The sequence below is a fragment of the Pygocentrus nattereri genome, chromosome 1 (assembly GCF_015220715.1).
Source record: "Pygocentrus nattereri isolate fPygNat1 chromosome 1, fPygNat1.pri, whole genome shotgun sequence".
NCBI lineage: Eukaryota > Metazoa > Chordata > Actinopteri > Characiformes > Serrasalmidae > Pygocentrus > Pygocentrus nattereri.
Window position 1 is genome coordinate 8,114,716 of NC_051211.1, and position 18,218 is coordinate 8,132,933.

General features: G+C 41.5%; 3 protein-coding genes across 5 annotated transcripts in view; 1 reads left to right on the forward strand and 2 right to left on the reverse strand.

Annotated features, from left to right (window-relative positions):
* Nucleotides 1-2,350, reverse strand: part of tbcd (tubulin folding cofactor D) — a 72,825-nt gene extending 70,475 nt beyond the window's left edge. The window contains exons 1-2 of the mRNA XM_017700540.2: nt 2,058-2,350; nt 987-1,180 (exon numbers count right to left, since the gene is read on the reverse strand). Of these exons, the coding sequence (XP_017556029.1) occupies nt 987-1,173 (187 nt within the window). The 5' untranslated portion in view covers nt 1,174-1,180; nt 2,058-2,350. The remainder of the gene's footprint in view (nt 1-986; nt 1,181-2,057) is intronic.
* Nucleotides 1,114-17,746, forward strand: LOC108429066 (4-galactosyl-N-acetylglucosaminide 3-alpha-L-fucosyltransferase 9-like). Of its 3 annotated transcripts, XM_017700545.2 has the most exons (3): nt 1,114-1,195; nt 8,330-8,449; nt 15,434-17,746. In XM_017700545.2, exon 3 carries the CDS (start codon nt 15,442-15,444, stop codon nt 16,519-16,521), a length of 1,080 nt encoding a protein of 359 aa, XP_017556034.1. In that variant the 5' UTR covers nt 1,114-1,195; nt 8,330-8,449; nt 15,434-15,441; the 3' UTR covers nt 16,522-17,746. The 3 variants fall into 3 exon arrangements, with proteins under 3 accessions (XP_017556034.1, XP_017556032.1, XP_017556033.1); XM_017700543.2 differs by lacking the exon at nt 8,330-8,449 and having other exon boundaries at nt 1,115-1,195; XM_017700544.2 differs by lacking the exons at nt 1,114-1,195; nt 8,330-8,449 and adding an exon at nt 11,981-12,198.
* LOC108429067 (fructosamine 3 kinase related protein) lies at nt 2,848-8,776 on the reverse strand. The gene is made up of 6 exons (XM_017700546.2): nt 8,458-8,776; nt 7,142-7,293; nt 6,761-6,852; nt 5,566-5,642; nt 5,332-5,454; nt 2,848-4,492 (listed from the first exon to the last, which is right to left on the reverse strand). The coding sequence occupies exons 1-6, from the start codon at nt 8,596-8,598 to the stop codon at nt 4,154-4,156; spliced, it is 924 nt and encodes a 307-aa protein (XP_017556035.1). The 5' UTR covers nt 8,599-8,776; the 3' UTR covers nt 2,848-4,153.
* Nucleotides 17,747-18,218: the final 472 nt, after the last annotated feature.

The following is an 18,218-nucleotide window of genomic DNA, read 5'->3' on the forward strand; positions in this document are numbered from 1 at the left end:
TCCATCAGGGGGGTCAGTGTGGACACTGTGGAGGATTACAAATATCTGTATATTGACAATAAACTGGACTGGGCTAAGTACACTGATGAGCTCACAGGAAGGGCCAAGGTTGTCTTTATTTTCTGAAGCGCCTGAGGTCCTTCAACATCTGCCGGACTTTGCTCAGGATCTTCTATGAGTCTGTGGTGGCAAGTGCTATCCTCTATGCTGTTGCATGCTGGGGAAGCAGGCTGAGGGTGGCAGATGCCAACAGTCTGAACAAACTGATCCGCAAGGCTGGTGATGTTGTGGGTGTGGAGCTGGACTCGTTGACTGACTGCAGTGCAGAGGAGGACGCTGTCTAAGCTGCAGGCCATTATGGACAATGGCTCCCACCCACTCTATGACACGGTGATGAGACACAGGAGCTCATCCAGTGCAAGACTCATTCTACTGAAATGACCACAGAGTGCCCCAGGAGGTCATTCTTACCTGTGGCCATCAAACTCTATAACTCCTCCCTCAGTGTGTGATTCACAAAGTGTGGTTCATCTGTACAAACCTCAATACCAAACTGTTCATATGCATAATAATAATAATTGTGTGCAAAAACTCAGAGGTACTATAACTGTTTTATACTAGATGACTCATATTTATTATTAGAGTCACTGCCACTTTACTATATTCATAAGTACTTAGTCTCATGTACTTATTGCAATTTTTCTCTTTATCTTGTGTTTATTCTTTTACATACATGGATGCAACTGTAACAACTGCAATTGCCCTCTGGGATCAATAAAGGATTCTGATTCTGAAAATAAGATCTGGACTGAAGGTCACACTCCTGAAAGTAGCTCCAACCCTCATTCACTACACCTGATCCAGCTCCAGATTGTCTTCAGTCCTTGATTACCTGGCTCAGGTGTTTCCTTCAGACTGAGGCTGAAGGAACAGATCTCCATGAGGAGGGCTGGTGAGCACTGTGATAAATCCAGAAAGCACCTTACCCAAGAACCTCTCTGTTCCAGTCTCCCTGCTCACACTGTCCTCATGCAGGTCCGGCAGGCTAGCGAGAAGGGCCTTGATCTCTGCGCTTTCACTGAACCCGGCCAGTAGGCTTGCATTTGCGATGGCATCAGCTTCTCCTTCATCTCCATCACATCCGTTGACGTCTACCTCGCCTGCTGGTGCCATTGGCTCTCTGGGAAAACAAAAGGTAAGCGCGCTCAATGTACGATGATTGCTATGGCTTAATAGTATGGCACCCACTACAAAACTACATTTCAGTGAGATGCTGTAACCACTGTGAAGCTTAGCATGCAGTTGCCCTCAGTTGATGCAATTGCTACTGGATATCACATTTCATCTGAAGTGCCTATACTGGAACTCTTCCCCTTAACCATGGTCTCATCCCTTTACTGGAGATGATGGGTTTATGTTCATCCACAGAGAGAGTGGAGCTGAATCACAGCGTTTTACAGATCTACATGTTGGTACTGGATCATTTCAATACTCGAACTAGATATCTCTCAGTAACGATGATGTTGTTGTTGTTGTTGTTGTTGTTGTTGCTGCTGAGGAAATATCTGATGCTACAGCTGTTGTAGCTGACTGACCAAACCTCGTTAATGCAAATCGTTTCCCCTCTGCATTTCTGAGCTCAAATCGCCAAGTATTTTCTAAAAACGCTGTAGAAACGTCGATATGTCCCATTACTGGAACATACACTTTAATAGAAGAGCCTTAAAGCACTTTGCTACCCACCGGCAACCAACGTTTGTGGGGTATAGCGACCAAAACCTGTCAGAAAACAAAGGTGGAGACCAGGCTGAAGTCAGTTTTGTGCTGACCAGCTTCTTGGCTGAATTTTCCTGTTCCATCTTAAATGGAGCAGTTACACTCTCAACCTCTAACACACGAGGCAATGCCGATACACGATGTTAAGGTGGAACGGAAAACTAGAATAAGAGACTGACTTCAGGCTCGTGACCGTGCAGACTCAGGAGTTAGCTACCAGCTAACCCATAACCCAGCTCATCGGTTATCTGCCATATTTTCAGACAGATGGTTTGACTCACTGCTCTGAAAGAAGGTCGGATGGACCCGCAGGTGTAGCCGGTGCTGATTCTCCACAAAGTGAAGGACTTAAACTCCAGCCTTAAAGCTGCTGCTCCACAATAATACGGGGTGTGACGCGTTTCTCAACTCCGTCAACTACAGCAGCCGATGCTCAGTTTCTCTAGGACACTTATTCGCACGGAGTTTGCTGTCTATCTTTCACATTTCACGCGTTTCCATTCTTTTAATATCTTAAATAAAAGCAGACGATAAGACCCAGCATGATGCACTCGCCCTGCTTTCGTACGGGAAGCCGGAGGGTTCAGACAGTGGGCGCTGAAGAAAAGGCGTTTCGCTTTTCTCCTCCAGTGTCGCTGCTGCAGTTTGCTGTAAAACCTGTTATATTCATCATTTATGGCTGTAGGGGAATTCGTTTTTGAAAATATCTGCACAATGTAAGATGCAAACAAAGTAATTCAGATTGGTTTAGTCTGATCGCTCTTTGCAGGAAAACGTCTTTACCGTGGTGTTGATGGGAACCAGAGGCTGCCTTCTCTGCAGTAGTATAGCCAATTGTGTTTACTGTTCAAAATGACCAGGAAACCTACACGTGACTACAAGGAGGTTATGTAATGTTCATAGGGATTAAATAGTGGCAAATATTTCAATTAAATTCTTATTATTTAATTTCTTTATGCATTATTTTGTCTTGAAGCATCTGGCATGACTGGACCATCAATACATTTTATGCCACACAAATCCATCAAATCTATGAACTGTGGTTCATAAGAAACCCACTGCAAATGGAGACTGATTTCAGAGTTCTTTATTTAGTTATGTACACATACAGAAGTCCACTCTGATGTTAAGACTTGTCTGTTAAGAGACCAACTGCATTCCATCATGAGCAGATCAAGCGTTCTGAACGATGACCGGTTTGACTTCACCACAGTGTGCAAAAACGGTGCTTTACTAACGCATGCAGTTATACTGATGCACAAGGTCAACCATCTAGTTTTTATGTTAAGTTCTGTAGAGAGGAGCAGTTCAGCTGCGTTTAACAGAATGCCAGCATATCAATGGAATGTAAGTTTTGACAGATTCGATCTTCTTTCAGGTTATTTCATTTAACGGATTTTCTTACAGTACTGTGTAAAGGTTTTTGGGAGCCATGAAATTTGTTTAAAAAGGCTGTATCTCTGTTGTAGTGTGTTCCTGTCTGGAAAAACTTGAGAATAAATACGAAAAAAACAAACAAAAAAAACAATGTCAATTAACATCCTTTTAACGGACAATGTACCATTTATTTGGGGTTTATGTTTTTTTTTTTTTTTTTTTTTTTTTTTTTGTCAGTGTTCTGACTTTCTCCTTCGAGGCAGCAGCATGAAAAAATTGACTTGGTATCTTAAAATAATAAAAAAAAAAAAATTTTCCCCTCAGTTTTAACGGCCATTGTTGTAATGACTTCTATTTTCATAAATTCACTTTGTTTTGAGACTATAAGCAACATACTGTTATAATGACTGGCTTTTTTAAATTTAATAATTGTCATGGGGCAAGGTTTGAGATTCCAAGTGCAAGTTTGACATACTGCTGCCAGAAATGGAGCAACCGATTTTATTTATTTTTAAAGATTTTTTTTTTTTTTCTTCCTCCTTTACCCAGTGGGAATCAGCTTCCACACCTAAAACTTTTGCATAGTACTGTATGTAAATTAAAATAAAAAAATTACCTATGAATATACACCATGTACAGTTAAGTTTGTAGCAAAGCAGTTGATTGTCAGCTTGACTATGCAAAACTATTGAGCAAGATCTTGCATGCAGCCCCAAAAATCATGAAAGTAAATGTTATTGTATGTTAACACAGCATCTGATTCCTTAAAGACCAAATCAGTACATGAACTAAGATGTCTTTAAACTAACCAGTGCTCTCCTGTTTAATAAAATAAAAGGGGAAAAGGGACATCTGCCTAAAAAAAAAAAAAAAAAAAAGTTAAAAACAATGTTAATTGCTAAATATTTATTCAAAAAAAAAATCTTCAGCATTCAGAAATTAGAGCAACCAGCAACAATGGCAACACAGCTGACTATCAGTACGGGAAATCACGTCACATCTACTTGGAAAGATCTTTCATGATCCGTAGGGAGGAACCCCTGTAACTGCTGCCAAAGTGATTCCAGTGGTTAAGGTAGTGGAAGAGCTGGTACAGCTGATGCCTCTTTTCAAACCCTGGGGCCTTTGGGATCTTCTCATGGTAGGCGTTGTAAAAGTGTTTACCGAAGCCGCCGAACATTCCTGCAATGGCCAGCTCAAATTCCGAATGGCCATAAAATGAGGCAGGGTCGAAGATGATCGGGCCGTCGGCGTACTCTGCCACGTTACCGCTCCACAGGTCCCCATGAAGCAGCGCTGGCTCCACCTCTATACCAGCAAACAGTTGTGGTATCTTCAGCTGAACAGATCAAGGAAAGCATTGAAGGATTAGAAAGGGCTGGAGGGATCTGGTTACGCTATCATAAGTTTCTCAAATTTCTGGAGGGTTACCACAATGCATAATTTAAGTTTCCCTGCTCCAACACCACCTAATCTAACTACTCGGCTATATATAGACACTAATATCTCGGGACAGGTGTGGTTAATGGATATCTCGGTGCCTGTTAGGTTAACTGAGTATTCAAATAAGTAAGGGTGCATGATGATCATCTCAGCATGTGTAGATTATTGTTTAAAAAAAATTATACATTGACAGACAGCTGTTTAGATCTGACCGGTATTTCAAAATGTCTTGCTGTAACCTGGAAGAGTAGAACATTCAGATAATGCTACTTTACGAATTGACTTGCTAAAATGTCTGCATTAGTAACCCAGAAACAAATGCTGTCTTTCATGATCTTAACCCTGGTTCCACACTTGTACGTGGACAGTCAAATGCATATTATCTCGTCATTTAAAAATGACCTAGAGCCACAGAGGGCGTGGGAACATAAGTAACTGATATAATCTAATGGCAACATCTAGGCAGAGCTAAATATGGAAATACTTCAAATAAAAATATTGGCAAACAAATACATTTCTACATCAATCTTTCAAATGACTTCCTGAAAAGAGCGAATCATTAAAACAGTGAGTACATCCAGGGTTTAACAGACAAAACTGGCCCCACTCATCTTGTTATTAATACTGAAAACTGTCAGTATTGATGTTACTGGATTTTCATTGGCTAAAGTAGTGTATGCTCATGTGAATCACTTTCTGCTGTTCTTAATAATGGATTGACTGTAGTTTCACTACCTGGAGGTGGACCCACAATTCTCTGGCTTCTCTGTCCCCATAAGACTGCTCCACTAAGCTGAGCTGGTGCTGAAGTCTCTGCTGGGTATAAAATGACACCCAATCAGGCTGCCAATCATTCACCTGCAGAGATGAAGGCAAGAGAAGCATGAAAACACTGATCGTAATCTGAGATGGGTTTACCCGACACTGTTTTATCTTTTGATCTTGTATTGGCTAGATTACACCAGTTACCTGAGGGATGTAGCCGCAGCATGTTGCTGTATGGAACCCAAACTTGTCAATGACGGGAATGTCACTTTGAACTTTTCCTGCAAAATGGTAATGCTGCTGCATTAAACAGCATTTCTTCCACTTGTACTGCACATAACAGTATTTTCTAGGTGTTTTCTAGATATTTTCCCTTTAAATAAACACAAACCTCTTACTTTTTCATCAGCCCACACCAGAAAATGAGCTCACTGACTGTTTTAGAACACCTACAAATCTCTACTGCTGGGTTCTCAAAGTCCAGTATTAAATGACTAGTACAGTTTTGCCAGGTCCTCTGATTCCACTAGTGACTGACCCCGAACATTAGAGCTGCACCAATTAGTCAAGAGTCAGTCATTGATAGTCTGTGGACCATAGTATGCTACAAGTAAAGGCAGCAATATGGTGTGAGGGAACAGAAGCCATAAAGTAAAAAAAATCACTTGTCATGCCGATGGAACTTCATAAGTTTCAACCTCTACACAGTAAATCTTTTATATGGGCATCAATGAACTTGTAGTTTGTAAGCTGTGAATATAAAGTGTTAACATTTAAAATCCTTCACAAATCCAATTTATCCAGTTTTGATTTTCTCGACTGTAATATTCCAATGGTACATTTTTGGCTTACAATAACGGAGAGAAACTTAGCAGATTTGGTGTCTTGCTTCCTAGATGTCAATAATTGGTAGCTCCCAAGTGATCCGAATCAGCGCAAGCTCAAATGAACAAGCATTAGACTGCCAAACGATTTCTATTCACAGGCCATCAGGCTGGTGAATACCTCACTGTATTGCCTGTTCTGCTGTACATGTGACACAACTCTTGAATCTTGAGTGACATTTTGTAATATAAAAGCTTATAAACCGCAGTCAGTGTTTTAAAGTGATGTATAGAAAGTAAGAGAAAGTGACTTAAGCGTTAAAACTGTCTTCCTTTTCACTTACAGTTCACAATTATAACGAATGATAATGTGGTCAATTTACACTGTTGCAACATAAACATGCGATTGTGAAGACAACAGTTCAGATCCGGTGACTAATTATTGACGGGCATTTATTTCCTTCAGAACAGTGTTGTGATGTTTCCCTCTAGTCTGGACTTTGAGAACGGTTCTCTAATGTTACCACTGATCCGTCAAGCCATTTATGGAACAGTGCATTATTGTAGTCTCTTACCAACAGTCTGCTCAGCCTTGTTCTGTTTCTCTTTCTGTCTTTTATTATGTAGGTGCAGGTCAGCTAGCTGCTCCCCCAAACGAGCAGAGTACCTTTATGGACAGTATACAGAAAACGATTTACTTGCTTTTGCCCAAAGAGATTCATAGCAGCTATTAAGCCAAGCGAATGATAACTTGAGCAACTTGGGGTGAAGCATTTTACTCAGCAAGGATTAAAACCTTTGACTTTCTAAGGCATCTCTGTGGAAAGTACAAAGGCCTTAAACAATGAGGCCTGTAAACACCTTGACTCTTCCTCTGAATATTTTTAATTAATTACTATTTACTTTTTCTTTGTAATATTATGAGCTTGGGGCATGTGCTAGTGCAGAGCACCTACCTGTTCAGGGATCTCATGTCTATGTGCTCCATAATTAACACCGCTCCACCTCCTTCCAGATCCACAGTCTTCACTGGTCTTGGGACTTTAACTGTATTTGTAGCCCAGATGGCTTCCAAGCTTGCTTTCTCTCCATCAAACATCTTTCTGGCCTAGGTGTGAGAACAGGGGAAACAATTTGGTGCACATTTGCATAGAACTAGATGATTGCGCATAAGTTTAAAGACCCCAGGTCAAACTTTATTATATACCATTTCTGTACTTAATACAACTAAAAAGTGCCGTAACTTTGGCCCAGGCTAAAATGTTTTTTCCAAGATGTTGAACTCAAAAAAAAGTTATTCTATTGCATTAAGATGTGCAGAACTGTGCTCTAGAGGACTTGTTCTTGCATTTGCCTCACAAAATCAGCAACCGGGGTGACAACTTTTGCATGCAGCAGAAGTCCAAGGGACAGTTTTCTAATAAACTCTGCCTGTCCTGTCAGTAGAACAGAATTCTACCTACGTTTCAAAATGTACCTTACAAATATCTGCACAAACAAATGATGTGCATTCAAGATACAAGAGGGAATCCAGGGGAGCCATTAGGTGAAGTGGGACACACTTATCCAATTTGACCTGTTGACTTTTTTTTTTTAAACTATCTACTGCACTTATGATTAAGCTGTAAAATATAGTTCATTTTATTGTGAAAACTGGGGGAGGGGTCCTGGAAGCCCACCGCCCTGCACATACTGGTGCTTTTCCTACTTCAACACACTACCTTTTAACTTAATAATAGGCTGTAAACGAGCTGATCAGGTGTGTTGGCAGCAGGGAAAATGGACCAGGGCAGTGGGCCTCCTGGACCAGGGTTGAACTCTGGTCTATGACACACACATGACTCATTAGACCCAACATGCTGATTGTTTCACCGGCTGTCCCACTATATCCGAATTGTGATCTGCAAATTTTTATATTTATACATAATTTTTATATTTGCCTCCAACCTGTTGGAGCAACATGAGCACAGGTTCTCAACCGTAGTGTTGGAACATGTTTAGTCATTCAATTAGACCTTTTATTTTTTGTGGAAAACGGACAGAAGAATGGCTTTATGGTTGTCACACTGTAGCTGTATATCAGAATTCACCCTACAGTGGTATGCTGTAACTATTTTGGCCATCCTGTATCCCATCAACTTCAGGCCTCTTGGAACAAAGACCGATCCTGGTACTGGACCAGCTCTGCCCTGCATATGTGCTCTCTTCCCTGCTCCTGATTCAGCTAATCGCCCGAGTATCAGACACTCCCCGAGTGCGTGGCGGTAAGCACCTGGCTCTTATGGTTTATCTTCACGAACACTCTGCCCGAGTCGGTGTCGTAGCTCAGGCCGTCGCTAATGCAGCCTCCCCCTGAGTGTCCGGTGGCTTTCAGAGTGGAGGTGCCCAATTCCCGCTTCAGCAGAGCCTCCATGCCGGACAGCAGACTCGCCACACACCGGGAACCAGGCCTTATAGCAACTTATGCGCTCTGGCTCAGTGTGCAGCTCTCGCTTCTGGAAGAACCCGAGCTATTCTGATATCTGAGGAAATGCCCAGCAAGACGCTTCACATGTTACTGCCGAGCAGTCGGGTTGTAGTAGCCACGTGTCATAATAAAAGTCCCAATAATATTGCGCGTTGGAGTATTCTTAAAATGCTACTATTTAAGTCTTAAAAGGCAGCAAAATAATGAGTCATTTTTAAAGCAGGCCAAAAATTAATTGGGATCTTCTAGATCTGTGAAATGAGCTTTTTTTTTTTCTACAAACAACTTACGCATCTCTGCTGGAAAAGTCTGGTGAATCGATTTAAATGATTTTTAATTCATTCTGTTTGAACCAGACAAGCTTTTCAACCCAAATATATTAAAATATATATCTGAAGGGCTAATCAGTAGCTACATGATCACGTGACGTGTGGTGTGCGTGTGTGTGCGTGCGTGCGCACGCGTTAGTGTTAATGGGTTGTTAAACCAACCCAGCTGTGTGGGGGCTGTACCTGGCCAGCTCTCACTGAGCTGGTTGTGTTTCAAAACGTTACTGTTTGTCACCAAGAAGGGATTAAATGGATTGGAAAAAAAATGTACCTTAACATCTACCTTATGTCTTCAGGTAAATATGCAGAAATAATTGGTTGTCAAAACTGTCAGATAATGTTGCTATGGGGCTATAAGAAGATGACAAGCATTTTATACTAGAACCTGTAACAATACAAAAGTCCATGTTACTCTACTTTGTGCTGAGCTGTGCCCCCCTCTCCCCCACACCATCCTACAGTGTCTGTGCAACCCTGTTAAGGAAACCCATACTCTTGGACAGATGACATGCTTTTCTCTTGATGTAATTTCCTATTTATTTTTTACTGTTTTGTGTTTTTTTTTTTTTTTTTTTTTTTTTATGAAAAAAAGTTGTGGAATACAACTTGAATGTAGTTATTGTTGCTTGAATTAATACTAAACTTAATAAAACTTAAGAATATATAATATGGACTGAGGGGGAAAAATGTCTTATGACCAAGAAATTGTCACCTATATGGCTCAAACATTCCTACAAAGTAAAATTGTGCTCGTTCTGGTTGCACCAACTGAACTGCTCAATAATCCTCTGTACTTGAATAATACACTGCTCAAAAAAATAAAGGGAACACTCAAATAACACATCCTAGATCTGAATGAATGAAATATTCTCATTGAATACTTTGTTCTGTACAAAGTTGAATGTGCTGACAACAAAATCAATGGAAATCAAATTTATTAACCAATGGAGGCCTGGATTTGGAGTCGCACACAAAATTAAAGTCGAAAAACACACTACAGGCAGATCCAACTTTGATGTGATGTCCTTAAAATAAGTCAAAATGAGGCTCCGTATTGCGTGTGCGTGTGCGTGTGCGTGTGTGTGTGTGTGTGTGTGTGTGTGTGTGCTCCACGTGCCTGTATGACCTCCCTACAACGCCTGGGCATGCTCCTGATGAGGTGGTGGATGGTCTCCTGAGGGATCTCCTCCTAGACCTGGACTAAAGCATCCGCCAACTCCTGGATAGTCTGTGGTGCAACGTGGCGTTGGTGGATGGAGCGAGACATGATGTCCCAGATGTGCTCAATCTGCTGTCATCTGTGAAGAGCACAGGGCGCCAGTGGTGAATTTGCCAATCCTGGTGTTCTCTGGCAAATGCCAAGCGTCCTGCCCGGGGCTGTGAGCACAACCCCCATCTGTGGACGTCGGGCCCTCATACCATCCTCATGGAGTCGGTTTCTAACCGTTTGTGCAGACACATGCACATTTGTGGCCTGCTGGAGGTCATTTTGCAGGGCTCTGGCAGTGCTCCTCCTGTTCCTCCTTGCACAAAGGCGGCGGTAGCGGTCCTGCTGCTGGGTTGTTGCCCTCCTACGGCCTCCTCCACATCTCCTGGTGTACTGGCCTGTCTCCTGGTAGCGCCTCCAGCCTCTGGACACTACGCTGACAGACACAGCAAACCTTCTTGCCACAGCTCGCATTGATGTGCCATCCTGGATGAGCTGCACTACCTGAGCCACTTGTGTGGGTTGTAGAGTCCGTCTCATGCTACCACGAGTGTGAAAGACCACCAACATTCAAAAGTGACAAACATCAGCCATAAAGCAGAAAGGTACTGAGAAGTGGTCTGTGGTCCCCACCTGCAGAACCACTCCTTTATTGAGTGTGTCTTGCTAATTGTCAATAATTTCCACCTGTTGTCTGTTCCATTTGCACAACAGCTGTGAAATTGATTGTCAGTGTTGCTTCCTAAGTGGACAGTTTGATTTCACAGAAGTTTGATTTACTTGGAGTTATATTGTGTTGTTTAAGTGTTCCCTTTAATTTTTTTTGAGCAGTGTATTATGTAGGGCCTTGCAGCTTATCTAAGAGTGGAGACGGCATTGACTTCAGTCAAAAGTACTGTTGTAAGTGAATGGATGTAGTATTTGTCATACTAGCTCCGTGCTTCATGCAAACTACAGACAGATGTGGCCTACATGTGGGGATGCTACAGTAAATGCAGGAGGGGGTTGACTGTACCACAGGGGCTCATAAATGAATCTGCCTGATTTGATTGTGCCAATGATTTACTGCATTTACTATGAGACGCCATGAGCATGACTCAGTTTTGCTGCTGCTAATAATTCGATTTTTGTCATGGCCTTTTGGAATAGTGCTGTTTTACAACTTCTACATGAGCTTGTTGGCTTCTGAGAGCTAATCTGTCTGATTTGCTTTCGGCTTGGCCAATGATTAACTGCATATTACTGTACTTCTCTGAGAAATCAGCAGGATCCCGTTTTTGCCAAGCTGCGAGCTGCAATATTTCAATTTCCACTCTGTAGCACAGCTTTTGTAATGACATGCAGATAAGCTATCTAGTCCTTGAGCCTGATCTTTGCACTCACCTCACTGCGACCAAACCCAAGGCGTTGTTGCGATAAGCTTTGCACAATCTGACACTGACATTGTATTTAAGTCATTACAAAGTTATTGACTTCAGCAATGTGCTCCCAGAGGAACTAGTGATATTTAATTACAGTATTCGATATGTCCTTTCCATCCCATTTCCACGGCTTATCCTGATATGACTGACATTTGTGATTGAGTTGTGATATTTTTTCATTTTTTTTCCCCCAAAGTAGACATTCTGCAGTATGCTAATCAGTCGAGAACCACAATTATGATCCAAGTGGTCCCAGGAGTGGTGTAATTAAACACACTGACGGCTTACTCTGCTTCTTTTCCTGTTGTTGGCCAGTGAGTGTGCAACGTTCAGACACAGAGGGCAGGTGTCTGGTGTACAAAACATCTACTGTAATGCAGTATATGGGCTTATTTTTTTATGGGTGTGGAATTGTGGACAGGTCAGCAGAAGACCACTCGGCTAGTTAATGTTTTCGTGGGGAAAGGCAACGAAGGCAAGTCAGCAGTTTTGCAGCAGACGCTACTTTATTCAGATTGCGCATTATAGCATAACGTATGATTTACAACAGGAGTCTGGCGTTACATGATGCAACATTAGGTCAAAAAAGGTAAGTGGACGGTCCATTTTCAGTGGAATAAGTTTGGTAAAAATACCAGAACATAGGGTCTCAATCAGGGTTTTTGTGCTGTGCTAATGGAGTGGGCAGGGGTAGGTTTATTTATTTATTTATTTATTTATTTTTGACACTGGGTCCAAATTTTAAGCAATTGGGTCATTGCAAAAACTGCTTTAAAAACAAATGATCTGCCATGATACTGTTCTGAAGTATTAAACATTCTTTAGAGAGAATTACTGTTGTGCAACAATTTGTTTGATTTGTAATATTTACCCGCCCTGCTCGTAGTAAAGAGCAACACATGAACTCAGATTAATTTATGAAGTTCTTTACTCTGTGTATATAGTTAATTTCTCTGGTTTTGCTTGTTACATGTCGGTCTTGGCTTTAAAAAGGGGGGGGGGGGGGGGGGGGTGTAGGGAGATGGAATTTGTGCTCTGTTTGGGTGTATGTAAAACAGGGAATGTGAACATTTCCAGAGTGTGGCTAATGACTCTGACTATAACAGCTCAACTAAAAGGAGAGAACCAGAAGGATGCATAGACACGAGAGCACTCTGAAACAGTTTGGCATCCCTTCGCTGCACCGTCCACAAAACCTGAGTGACCGCATACGAGCAGCTTTACGCGAGCAGCTTTACTGTTTATTATAATTCCCTGTGTCCATGGACTCCTGGATGTGCTGCCTTTATCTAAGGGGGGGCAATTAACTACCAAAAGCTAAGCTGAACAACTGAGTTTTCAGCCTAGATTTGAAGATTGCGACCGAGTCGGAGTCCCAAACATTTTCTGGAAGATCACTCCAGAGTTTGGGGGCTTTATTAAAAAAGGCTCTTCCCCCAGCTGCAGCCTCATGAATTCTGGGAACTATTAAAAAGCCAGCACTCTGTGATCTGAGTAGTCGTGGTGGCTCATAATGGGAAATGAGGTCTTGCAGGTACTCAGGAGCGAGCCAGTGTAGGGCTTTATACGTCAATAAAAGAATTTTGTAATCAATACGGAATTTAACAGGCAGCCAATGAAGTGATGGCACTGGACTGATATGATCAAACTTTCTAGTTTTAGTGAGGACCCTGGCTTTTGCTTAAATTCTTGCTACTGACAGTAGTGCGTTACAGTAGTCTAGCCTTGGAGTAATAATGTACTGATGGTTCTGCATCATGCAGGGATGAGGCATTTCTTTTCTTGGCAATGTCCTGGCTGAAACACTGGGTGTGGCTAAACTGCTGTAGGTTGAATAGATGGATTTATATGGAAGTGTGATGGTTTTTTGTGACCTCACAAATGGAATGGAAAAAATCAAGCATTTCAAAATGGGCTGCTTTTACACTTTTTCTACATGTGGACAGTATGGATTGGACGGTGAACAATCTGCTTTTCAATTTTAATGCATCATTAACGATGTTTTGAAGTGGTCATATTAAAGGAGACTCAAAATTGAGAAACCATTTTCCTTTTTAAATTTGCTCTGATAGCTTGCCATCTTGGAGTACTTAAAAGGGACTTGATTTCTATATTGTTCTAAAGATCAGTGATGTATTCGTAGGGATATAACTCCTTTTAATGAGGAACATTTTCCTGTAAACAATGAATTTAGCTTGAAGCACCTGCCCATCCCCTTCTAAGTATAGGAGAGCATGTCTACATTACTGTCTGTGATTGAATGTTGAATATGCAAAATGGATATTAGGTTGAAAGACTAGTGTATACCCTTTTTAACAGCTTTTTGCTACTAGCAGCACCATAAGGCTATATGTTAAGGATAAACATGCGATCACAAACATGCATTAGTCAGAGGAGAGGATTCATGCCTGACTTGCAAGTGTCATATCTTAACCATCCCATTTAATAACAAACTTGCCTCTTTAAGAAGTCACGTAAGGTTTGGGGCCAATGAGTTGGTTAACCAGTACGTCACATGATTTTTGTTGGGAAGCATTCATGTGGGTCTGCAGGTTAAAGAGTAACTGCTTGGATTATTAAAGTGCTGAGTCTCAACACTTCAAAGGGCCTACTTTTTTATTTATTTATGTATTTTCTGTTCCCTTTCTTTTCCCCTGAGGCTCACTTGTAACACTTGTATGGCTTTATGTACCAAAAACAATGGTAGTTCATTTCTAAATGGCTGTTCAATCTCTCGTTATCATTTCTTTATGAAGACAGTTTGTAGGAAATAATTAAATGGTTAAGATGTAAAATCATTCAGTTTGATGTAAAAAGCTTCACGATCAACTTACTGACTCAAATTCTTTATAGTGGTGTTGGCGATGGTGACCAGCAAGAGGCCTACAAGGAAAATATAGCCATTTTATTTACTGTGCAAAATGAGCAGTGAATCCACACATCTGGGTTTTGTTTGGAATGCTGATGATGGTAAAATGGTGGCAAATCAGGAAAAAAAAATTAGTCGTCTTTTGTATTTTCCCTCACAACAACCTGCGTTTACATCTCCAGTCTGAATGGCTTAAAAATGCATTTTAGGCCAACATCATGTCTCAAAACATAATTTTAGGTGGAAAGCATTATTTCTTGAAGATGAGTGAAATTAACTGGTAATGGAATTGAACTTTCAGTAGAATAAATGACTTAAAACGAGTGTGTGCAGAAATATTAGATATTTACTACACTCGAGACGTTTTCACTTAAGATTTATTTTTGCAGTTTATAGACCAGGCAGGTCAAACTGGGGACTTTTCAGGCCAAAGTGCTGTGGAGATCAGCATTTACCCTCCTCTAACATCGTTCATGAAGGCCTTGTTAATTGATGTATGCAGTGTTTTGGCCGATGAGGACTGAAGCCTGACACGTGGCATAGACACTATGAACAGGACAGTAAACGGTTTTGAGTTTTTTTTAAACTTTACATGGTAATCAAAAAAGCAAAACGTAGCATGTGCTCAAATTTTTGCATGCAACTGTAAGTAACCAGCAAGATTTAATATGGTTTAATGAGGTTTAATAATATAGATGTGTGTGGTCACTACTTGGCAGGCAACAAGTCAACATTTGCTATTTAATTTGTTGTTACTGCTTATTTAAACTTCCATTTTCGATTGAGTTTGCATTTTTGTCATTAAAGGGCCTGTATCATGGAAAACACTGTCAATGTACCATATATGCTAGTATATCCAAACACTGTCAAACTTGCTAGATCGGTCATTTCAATGTCCTGGAACCTTACTTATTTCTGGTTACTGAAAAAATGGCTGCTTCATTTCCTTTTGCAGGTCCAGTGATGGCGTCTGAATCAGGCCGTAACGTTCTGCGTCTGCTGCGCTGTGCCATTCTGGTAGTAGCTGTCCTGCTAACAGGTTCTATGTACTACACCCCTTCACTTCGCTGCCTGACCCAGCAACTTGAACCTGTCCACCAAGAACCCCTCCATGTTCTAGTGCTAGTCTGGCTCTGGCCTTTTAACACCACCTTTAAGCTTGACCTCTGTAAATCCCAGTTCAACGTAGAGGGCTGCCTGCTAACAGCAGATCGGACACTGTACGGTAAAGCTGACGCCGTCCTCATCCACCACAGGGACATCGTTTGGGATTTGTCCAATTTACCTAAATCTCCTCGGCCACCTCACCAGAAGTGGATCTGGATGAATTCTGAGTCGCCGTCCAACACGGACCGAATCCCTGGCCTAGATGGGCTGTTTAACGTTTCGCTGAGTTACCGTAAGGATGCAGACATTAGCCTGCCTTACGGGTGGGTGGTTCCACTCGAGAAAGAGCTGAAGCATTTTGTGCCTCCAGAAAAAAACAAAATAGTGTGCTGGATAGTTAGTAACTACAAGCTGGAGCACAGAAGAGTGTATTACTTCAGAGAGCTGCAGAAGTACATCCGCATTCACGTCTATGGCGACTACTTTGAGAGACACCTCTCTGTGGAAGAATACAAAGAGATCATCGCAAGCTGTGAATTTTACCTCTCCTTTGAGAACTCCGTGCATAAGGACTATATCACTGAAAAACTGTTTAACGCTTTGGCTCTGGGGGCCGTGCCGATAGTTTTTGGCCCTTCCAGGCAGAACTACGAGCGCCTTGTGCCCAGCGATGCTTTCATCCATGTGGAAGACTTTCCCTCTGTGAGAGCTTTGGCTAAATACCTTTACCTACTGCATGAAAACGAAGCACTGTATCTCAGGTACTTCAGATGGAGGAGACACTTTGAAGCAAAGACCTCTTCCTTTCCTGTGGAACATGCTTGCCACACTTGCAAGTACATTCGACAAAATAAGGAGTACCAGGTGCTGAGAGATCTGTATCAGTGGTACTGGGATGGTAGTAAAGGAAAAGACATGCCTCTTTTCTTTTATTAGCAGTCTTGTACAAGCACTCAACAGCAGAAGACTTTTTATATGGAGGCCCTTTACCACCAGGTAGAGCAGACAAAATCACCTCAGTGATGGAGTGTTGAGGGCACCACATACAACACCCCACCCCCCCCCCCCCCCCCCATTCCTTCTGTTCCTGGCACCAGTCTGACAAATATTGACGCATCAAATCAATATTTTGAGAAAATAAGACTTAATAATGCTATGTCAAAATAATGACTTATCTTGTAATAATGACTTATTCTCCAGAGATAATTTACTTTCTTGAAAACGAATCTCATTACTTTGCCATGAAGTTCCAACACTCAAATCAGTTATTATTTTGGAGCAGTAAATCAGTATTTCAAGAAAATGATTGGAATTATTTCAACATAATGGACAAATGTCATTATTTTCAGATGCTGAATCAATTTTGAGAAATGGATGAGGGGGGGGGTTATTTTTCCCATCTTTCTATGTAGCAGGAATAGACTTCCAAACAATTGTAGCATATGAATGTACAGTTGTGTGCAAAAGTTTAGGCACCCTGGTCAAATTGCCTTTTTTTTCCCCTGTGAAAAATGAGAACACGTTCTTTACAGGGAACACATTTCTGCACGTTTTAATGCACAAATATTTGTGAAGAATTGAACATTTTAGTGGGGGGAGAGATGCATGACTCCAGCCATCATGAATCGCTTAGAAACTGGCATGATCTGATTGGCTGGCTGTTTGAGTGTGTTCTCTTCCCCACATGCATTTATATTTATTTATTACTTCGAGACTCTGTTTATACGTCTGTCGGCTAATCGGTGCAAGCCAACTTGTTCTGCCAGGTGTGCGGGTGCTGCATCAGGCCTTAGCCTGAAGACGGATTAAGGTTGAATGTTTATTTTCAACAAGAAGTTGGTGAGAACACATTTTGTTCCTGCTGTATTTAATGTGTGGGACGGCCAATTCAAACGAGCAGACTTCGGTTTGCAGATGGCCACAATGAGAGAAAATGAGCCAAAAATAAATAAATGCAAGACAATGATTTAAGGAAACCTACTTCAACTTTGAAATGATCATGGTGTGTCTGAGAAGTCGTCTACAGGCTCAATTCTGCTACAGGCTTTTGGAGCCTTTTTTCCCCCATTTGACCAGAGTTATCTTAAACACCAACACTCATGGGCACAGGCATTGTTACGAAGGAAAAAAACTGAAATAAATAAACTGGCAGCCATCAGAACTTGTGAGCAGTATTTATTTATTTATTAAACATTTTTAAAACCGGGCCTGTGTGCATGTTATTACCCATATTCATCAGCAGGCTCATACAGCCAAGACTGGCTTTGCTGGTAGCTGGTTTCAGATGGTCTCAGCAGATTTGCCTTGAGAGTGATGGTCAATAGTCATTTCTGAGAGTATGCTGGTCAACCTGCTACAATGTCCTTTTTTTTTTTGCCTGTCCTGCTGGCCAACCTGCTACACTCCTTAGAAATAAAGGTAGGATGCTGCTACTGGGGCAGTGCCCCTCTCATCACTGGGGTGGTACCCTCAAGGCTACATCTTAGTACCTTTTAGTAAGGGAACATAACTGTACCATAGTCCAGTCCACTGAAATGATATTTTCTAAGCTGTACTGACTCCACACGCCTCGTCTCGTCTCCAGGCTTTTACTTTGATTGTTCTGTTTTAAAGCATTATTATATCAAAAGGTA